Below are 8,626 nucleotides of genomic sequence, written 5' to 3'. Positions count from 1 at the left end.
GGTGAGTAGTTCGTTGCTTCTGTTTGAATAGGATATATTTTCACCGTGAGGGGCAAACAATGCCTCTACTTAATCCCTCATTTAAAATATGAAACTTGGGTCAATCTGTCCCTCTCAGTGTAGTATTAGGAGTGTTAGTCTTATTTTTTTCTGTTGTTCATCCTTCTCATTTGAGCTATGAAATAAGCCAGATCTGATTGCCGACTGGCTAATGCAGCATAGGTAATCCAGTCTGCCAGTAGCAGCTATCAACAAAACAACTACCCAAATAGTCCACTCTCTTCCTTCATCCTCATTTATTTTGCAACTCAAGTGTTTATCAATTAAAAATCATTAATATTTTATGTAAATTTATCAAAAAGCATCTTCAATACTTCCACTCATACTTTAGGAGCCATCTTGAAATATTGAGTCCCTTTTACTCAACGCAGTGTCATAAACAGGGTGGCACAGTGGCTCAGTGATTAGCAATGCTGCCTCGCAGTGTTAGGGACTGGGTTCAATTCCACCATCGGGTGACTGTCTATGTGAAGTTTGCATGTTATAGAGTCATACAGCAGGAAACTGACTTTTCGGTCTAACTTGTCCATGCTAACCAAATTTCCTGTCTGAAATTAGACAAAAAACAGTGGGCCCAGCATCGATCCCTGTAGAAAACTACTGAACACAGACCTCCAGGCTGGAAAACAACCATACGCCACCACTCTCTGTCTCCTACCAAGCCAACTTTGTATCTAGTTAACAAGGTCTTCCTGAATCTTGTGTGATCTAACTTTACTAATCAGTCTACCTTGTGAAATGTGAAACCTTGTCAAAGGCATATCTGCATGTGTTTCCTCCCATAATCTCAAGATGTGCGCGTACAAGGATTGGTTATGAGAAATGCAGGGTTTGGGGGCATAGGTCTGGGTGGGATGCTCTTCAGAAGGTCAATGCTAGAGGCAGAGCCATGTGCGAGGATAGTGGGCTGACTGGCATGTATCTACGCTGTAGACATTCTGAGGTAATGAGAAAATAAAATGCAAAAGATTGCAAGATAAATAGATAATAGGGGTTGGGGTAATCAAGAAATGATGTGGAGCTTGTACTTTAATATTGATGTTTATTGTGGTTTTCTTCCTGGACCAAGAGGCCTGGGTTCAAGTCCCACCAGCTCAAGAGGTGTGTAATAATATCACTGAACAGCTTGACTGAAAAACAGATTAATTTTTTTGGAGGGAGAGGTAAATATTAGGTAATTAAAGCCTTGGGGTGATGGGGTGAAAGGTCAATGTCAGGATCCTTTTGGCTGCAAAGTTAAAAATTACACAATACCAGGTTATAGTCCAACAGGTTTAATTGGAAGCACTAGCTTTCAGAGCGCCACTCCTTCATCAGGTGGTTGTGGAGGACACAATTGTAAGACACAGAATTTATAGCAAAAGTTTACAGTGTGATGTAACTGAAATTATATTTGAAAAATACCTTGATTGTTTGTTGAGTCTTTCATCTGTTCGAATACCATGGTAGTTTCACTTCTTTTATATGTAAATCCCAGAACTTTTTTTTTATAAATTACATTCTCAGGTTAACTGTAACAATTGGTGTTAGCCAGACAATATGTTGAAGGTGTTAGCCCCCCCCCCCCCGAGTTCTCTGTCTGTGCCATGTTTAGACTGATTCTAATCTAAAAAGTGAGATAACAGAGTCTTACGTGAATTCATCCGGTTTTTGAGCAAAGTACAATGTAACTCTGCAAGTACAAATTCACCCCACAAACGTATATGTGTGTGTACATGTGGGTGTGTGTCTGGGGTGGGGAGGTTGTGAATGTGAGAGAGAGTGTATATGTGAGTGTAAAGTGTCTTAAGTCCGTGAGGGGGTGCATGTGCGAGTACAGAGAAAGTGGTGGATGCTGGTACATTTACAACAGTTTGTTCAATACATTGCATCAGTTGTATGACACTTAGAATTTATAGAAAAAGATCAGTGTCCCATGATCCTGCCCCACTAACCACCTGATGAAGGAGCAGCGCTCTGAAAGCTAGTGCTTCCAATTAAACCTGTTGGACTATAACCTGGTGTTGTGTGTTGTAACTCTGTCCACCCCAGACCAACACCAGCATCTCCAAATCATCACTATTTGCTACAGGCTTGGGGGGGGGTCTATAGAGGGGCGTGACGTCATTTCCGCCAGGAGGACCGGAACTCGTCGCCGTGCTGGGGTTTCCCGGGCTGCTGTGGCAGGGGCTCTTCCTTTTCGGCTCCGACATCTTGAAGCAGCAACATGGTGAGGGAGCGGGGATCAGATACCGCGGCCTAAGGGGGGGGGGGGGGGAAACAGGCAGCCCCCCCGCAGTCAGGGGAGGGGGATTCAATAAGAGAGGGCCTCCCCTCTCCCCGGCCTCCCCTCTCCCCCGGCCTCCCCTCTCCCCGGGCCTCCCCTCTCCCCCGGCCTCCCCTCTCCCCGGGCCTCCCCTCTCCCCGGGCCTCCCCTCTCCCCGGGCCTCCCCTCTCCCCGGGCCTCCCCTCTCCCCGGGCCTCCCCTCTCACCCCGGCCTCCCCTCTCACCCCGGCCTCCCCTCTCACCCCGGCCTCCCCTCTCCCCCCTTCCCCCGGCCTCCCCCCTTCCCCCGGCCTCCCCCCTCCCCCCGGCCTCCCCTCTCCCCCCGGCCTCCCCTCTCCCCCCGGCCTCCCCTCTCCCCCCGGCCTCCCCTCTCCCCCCGGCCTCCCCTCTCCCCCCGGCCTCCCCTCTCCCCGGGCCTCCCCTCTCCCCGGGCCTCCCCTCAGCTCCATCCTCCGCCACCTCCTCCCGGGCCTTGTCTCCCGGGCTCGTGTTGGAGCTGCGGGGGGAGAGGCCGGAGCCACGCTTCCAGCAACCATCCCCTCCCCCCGGGAGAGCCAGCCTGGGGCCTCCCCTCCCAACAACCATCCGACTCCCCTTGGGCAGGGGGGGGGGGGGGGAAGTGCACGGCAAATTTAACATTTAGTTAATAATCACCGAGATGCGATTCGTTATGATCATTCCTTCTGTTACTGGGGAAGTGGAATACCACCTTGGGATCAGATCATCCAAGGTCTTACTGTATGGAAGGGCCAAATGGCCTCCTCCCTACGTTAAGGGCGGGTTTGGTTGATGTTTGCCACAGTATTACGGTCAGAAACTTGCTCAGACTCTCCCGGGACGGCTGTAAAAAAAAATTAAATCGAAGCCAGTCCCTTCAAGAGTGAAATGAACCAATATTCCTCTAACAATTCATCCACAAATGTCAGTTTTTTTTATTGTAAATTTTTAAACCTGTGATTTTCTTCAGTGATGAATCAAAGGGATGTGGAGGAAAGGTGAGCAGATGGGTGTTTGGACACAGGCCAGCTACTGCAAAACAAGCTGAGCAGTGTGGTCTCTTTCAAAGGTTTCTTAAATCACGTGGAAAAGGAGCTGATTTCCATGTTTGAACGACTGGTTTTTAAATGGTTACTTTGGGTTGTAGATTTAAGTTAATCCAGTTTTAGAAGTGTTTCTATTGAATGAGTGTGCAGTATGATTGTAAGTTGCTGTTATATGTTTGGTTTAATCTTTTATCAAATCTCTGATCTGCTCCTAGCCTCCAAAAGATGATAAGAAGAAGAAGGATGGAGGCAAAGGAGGCAAAAAGGATAAAGATCCAGTAAACAAGACTGGGGGCAAGGCCAAGAAAAAGGTTTGCATTATCTTGTTTGAGTTGAAAAGCAAAACATTCACACTGCAAACATGCAATCCAAAGTATTTCAGTTAGCATCTGCTGAGTGAACTGTGCCAAGAAAACTAATATTTACAATGCAAAGTGTAACCTGAGTTACCTTTTTCTGTCATTTTTTTTTTTTGCAGATGCTATCTGTCTTGTGGTTGCATGTTTATTTTCTGACCAAATGGGCGGCATGATGGCACAGTGGTTAGCACTGCTGCCTCACAGCGCCAGAGACCAGGGTTCAATTCCCGCCTCGGGCAACTGTGTGGAGTTTGCGCATTCTCCCCGTGTCTGTGTGGGTTTCCTCCGGGTGCTCCGGTTTCCTTCCACAGTCCAACGATGTGAATTGGCCATGCTAAATTGCCCGTAGTGTCAGGTGAAGGGGTAAATGTAGGGGAATATGTCTGGGTGGGTTGTACTTTGGCGGGTCGGTGTGGACTTGTTGGGCCAAAGGGCCTGTTTCCACACTAAGTAATCTAATCCAAATGCTGCTACATGTATGCAGATATCAACTTGAATTTCCTGACTTATGCTATGGTTGGTTATGGAATGGTTGGATCAATCAAGTTAGAATTTTGCCAGCTGAAGTAAAGGAGGTATAAAGTACATATGTTGCTGTTGGCAGTTTTCACTTTTTGATACTGCTTGTACCGGCCTGATTCTGGGTCAGGCATGGAAACTGGTGAGCTTTGTCTTCTGCGTTCTTGGAAAGTGTAACTGCAGGATCGCATAAAGTTGTAATGCCCACTTTATGTTTAAAGATAAAATCCCAATTTAAATGTGCCAATTAAATTCTTCCGTTAAATATGAGTACTTCACAAAAATCATCCCATATGTTGTTGTACAAATACTATTGGAAGAAAATATTGAACAAGATGGCACCAGTCAGCAAGGTTATTGGATTAGTCTTAGTATTGCTTACAAGATTGGGCAAACGAGTCTTAGGATCAGTTTCTTCATTTCCCTGTAGCCAGAGAGAGAAGAATCCCCTTCATGGAGAATCTTGAGCAAAGTGTTAACACTTCCTTTCAAATCTGTACCTTTTTTCTTTAAATGCGATTGGGCTCTGTGTGTTCTTTTGAGTAACGTGACCCATTCTTAATCTGTTGATTATCACATTGTTTAAATGTGGCTCCATCACAACTGAATCTATCCCTCTTCCTCCCTCAAAGTTAACCTAAATCCATTGTAAAATATGAGCAAGTGGAAGCTATGGTTATCTCATGACCACTTTTTGTATCCCTTTCCAACCAGTAATTCTTTACATGTCAGGATTGAACACTTAGCCACGTATACGTGTACCTAAATGTGTCTCTGAAACTTAAGTTTGAATTTATTTTGCTGCAGTGGAAGATGCCTTTCTCACGACTAGTTTCTCAAATGACCATTGTGACAAGTTACTCATAGTTAAAATGTGATGTCTAGATGCATACATGTCAGAGGTTTGACAGACCAGGTGTGTTCACTGGAGATTAGAGTAAGTAGTGTCTTGATGGAAATAAATTGAGGGTCCTTAACAGGGTGCATTTAGAATGGAATCATGGAGTCATACAGCACACACACAGACCTTTCAGTCCAACCCATCCATGCGAACCACGTTTCCCAAATTAAACTAGTTCCACTTGCTTTTGGGTATGGCCCATATCCCTCCTAAAACTTTATTATCCACGTACCTGTCCAAATGTGTCTCAAATGTTGTAACTGTGCCTGCATCTACCACCTCTAACCATTCATTCCACTGTGCAAAAAAGTTGCCCTTCAGGTCCCTTTTAAATATTCTCACCTACCCTAGGGAAGGTGCTATTCACCTTATCTGTGCCTGTCATGATTTTATAAACCTTGATAAGGTCACCCCCCTCAACACACTATGCTCTAGTGGAAAATATCTGTCTATCCAGCCTCTACTTATAACTCAAACCTTTCAATCCCAGCAACATCCTTAAATCTTTTCTGAATCCTCTTTAATCCTTTAATAATATCTTTCCTATAGCAGGGTAACTAGACTACACAGTACTCCAAAAGTGGTCTCACCAACGTCCTGTACAACCTCAATATGATGGCCAAACTCCTATACTCAATGATCTGAGCAATGAAGGCAGCAATAAACACCTTTTTTAACCAACCTGTCTACCTGTGATGCAACTTTCAAAGAATCCTGTATCTGAACCCATTGGTCTTTCTATTTGACAATACTATCATAACTGTATAAATCTTGCCCTTGATCGTTTACCAAAATGCAGTACCTCTAATTTATCCAAGTTAAACTTCCATCTGCCGCCACTCAGCCCATTGGCCCAATAGATCTAGATCCGTTTGTAATCTTGGATAATCTTCACTGAACCACCAAATTTGGTGTCATCTGCAAACTTAGTAACCCTGCCTCTTAAATTCTCATCCAAGTTATTTAATAAATTCCACAAGTGGACCCAGCACTGATTCTGGTGGTGTATCACTGGTCACAGGCCTCCGATCTGAAAAACAGTTCTCTTCCATTATCTTCTGTCTTCTACTGTCAACCAATTTTGTATCTAGTTGGCAAACTCTCCCTTACTAACCAGTCTACCATGTGCAATCTTGTCAAATGTGAGACAATTTCCCTACACACATATCAATTTTTTCCTCTTCCAAATCCATTTAAATCCTATCTCTCAAACCCCTCCAACAACCTATCCACCACTGATGTCAGACGCCGGTCCCATGTTCTGGCAGCCTTTCTTAAAGGCACAACAGTAGCCATCCTCCAGCACCTCAGCTGTGGCTGTAAATGATACAGACACCTCTGCTAGGGACTGTGAAATTTCTTGCATAACTTCCCACAATGTCCTGGGATACACTTGGATCAGGTACTGGAGATTTATCTACCTTTGGTTTTTTTTTCAAAGGACTCCAGCATCACCTCTTCTGTAATGTAGACTGTTTTCAAGCCATTAGTATATATTTCCCCAAGTTCTCTCTACAACCAGCAGTCACTCCTTAAAAATGAGTCACTCATTTCGGACAAAGATATTTTTCTCTCCAGTGTCAAGTTTTGGAAGTCTCCTTCAAAAATGGCAGAAGCAGATCCTTTGAATATTTTTAAGGCAGAGGTAGATTGTTGGCAAGCAAGGGGGTGTGAAAAAGTATCATAGGTAGGCAGGAATATGGAGTGATCTTGTTGGTTGGCAGATCAGGTTTGATGAGGTTGAATGGTCTACTCTTAATTTCTTTGACTATGCCTCAAGTTACAAACAATCGTGTTGTTTAGGGCATCTTCAATTCATTGATAAGTTTACCATGGTGTCAAATCGACTCTACTATAATGTTTTGGTTCGTTCAAATGGATCTGCTGCCCACTTTGTATGCCAGACAAATGTTAGCATGAACATGCTATTATATAGTGGGGTTGTAATTACTTGGTGTCACCAGATTTTTTTATTTCCAGTTGAGTGATCTGATCATTGTGTTTTTATTAAAGCTGTGGATGTGTTGCAGCCTACTAACCACAATCTGTTTTCTACAATTGAGTAGAAGTGGTCAAAAGGAAAAGTAAGAGACAAGCTGAACAACTTGATCCTGTTTGACAAAGCCACATATGATAAGCTGTTGAAAGAGGTACCCAACTACAAACTCATCACGCCTGCTGTTGTCTCTGAAAGGTTAAAAATCAGAGGTTCACTGGCTAGAGCTGCCCTCCAGGAGCTGCTTTCAAAAGGTAATCTTTCACGTTCCTATATTCTAATGCTACTTTTTCCAACATACCATTGGTGTATGATGTGGTTGAGGTTTAGCTAAGACCAGGTGTGGTCTCACAATTGGCGGAGCAGGTTTGCAGGGCTGAATGGCTACCTACTGCTCCTAACTCTTGTTTCTTTGTTCATGCCTCTCAAATGAAAAATTATTCAACCTGTTCATTGTCTGAGTTGGAGGAGATTAATCAGGTTTTAGCATATTCACCTGTTATCCTACAGTATTTCAACTTTAACTACCTATTTCATTTTGCACAGGCAGTAGTATTTGAGACTTGTATTCCAGGCCTTTTCAATATCGGTTTTGTTTTGTTCCCCCCAGGCATGATCAAGTTGGTGTGCAAACATAGAGCACAGGTTATCTATACACGAAATACCAAGGGTGGTGATGCACCTGCTGCTGCAGATGATGTGTAATAAGGTAGTGTTTCTAAATACATGCTAGTCATGATGCTTTTTAACTCTTGTGGATATGCTGATATGAGCAAATCAAGTTTGCTTTGGAGCTAGCTGTTAAATGTTTTACCCCTTTGAGGGATGAATGATATGCTCCTCTCTCATGAAGAGAAATGTTGTGTACATTCTGCATGTGTGTTCAGCACCCTGGGGCTGAGGGTCTCCTGCAGCTAGTAGTCTGTGTGACATAAATGTTACTATGGCACCTGCCCTCTGGTGGTCACCTTTTTTGGTAAAACTTAACTAACTTGGGACAGTGAGATGTAAGGCTATATTTGATGAATTAATTTACTTTATAGATAAAGATATTTATTAAATTGAACAACATTGATCACTTTTGGGTTTAGTTTTCTGCTAAACATTGATTGTAATTACTTTCTTTTTCAGGTTCTGGAATGGATTTCAAGTGATGCTATTTAGATATCAGTAAAATTAGAAATAAAATTGTCTTTAACAACATTTGCATTGGTGTTTTTTGTCACAGTCATGGGAAGTAAGTGGCACTGGCAAGGTGTGTATTTATTGCCCATCCCTAAATGTCCTCAAAGGTGGTGTATGGACATTTAGTGCTGTTAAAGGGAGAGTTCTGTCTTAAAGGTTAGTGTGCCCATGTGAGAGGTCATGGTCTACAAAGGACTTGGAGGAGCCTTGGTCAGTTACTGAAATGCATTATATTCAGTGAAGGGGGTGAATATTCTGGTTGGTGGCCTTGTCCTTCCAGATTAGTAGAGGTCATGG

At 43.7% G+C, this 8,626-nt stretch overlaps 1 protein-coding gene across 1 annotated transcript; it reads left to right on the top strand.

Moving 5' to 3' along the window:
• The first annotated feature begins 2,211 nt into the window (after positions 1-2,211).
• rps25 (ribosomal protein S25) lies at positions 2,212-8,347 on the top strand. The gene is made up of 5 exons (XM_043676643.2): positions 2,212-2,269; positions 3,585-3,680; positions 7,215-7,398; positions 7,755-7,853; positions 8,276-8,347. The coding sequence occupies exons 1-4, from the start codon at positions 2,267-2,269 to the stop codon at positions 7,847-7,849; spliced, it is 378 nt and encodes a 125-aa protein (XP_043532578.1). The 5' UTR covers positions 2,212-2,266; the 3' UTR covers positions 7,850-7,853; positions 8,276-8,347.
• Positions 8,348-8,626: the final 279 nt, after the last annotated feature.

The sequence above is a fragment of the Chiloscyllium plagiosum genome, unplaced genomic scaffold, assembly GCF_037043375.1.
Source record: "Chiloscyllium plagiosum isolate Xiang-an unplaced genomic scaffold, Cpla_swu_hap1 HiC_scaffold_29, whole genome shotgun sequence".
Lineage (NCBI taxonomy): Eukaryota > Metazoa > Chordata > Chondrichthyes > Orectolobiformes > Hemiscylliidae > Chiloscyllium > Chiloscyllium plagiosum.
The sequence above is the reverse complement of the archived record's forward strand: the minus strand, read 5'-3'. Positions and strand labels throughout refer to the sequence as shown.

Bases quoted from the DNA above. Each gene is read 5' to 3' on its own strand.
- rps25 (XM_043676643.2), top strand. The intron at 3,681-7,214 runs GTTTGCATTATC...ACAATTGAGTAG, and splicing joins GGGGCAAGGCCAAGAAAAAG to AAGTGGTCAAAAGGAAAAGT. The intron at 7,399-7,754 runs GTAATCTTTCAC...TGTTCCCCCCAG, and splicing joins CCAGGAGCTGCTTTCAAAAG to GCATGATCAAGTTGGTGTGC.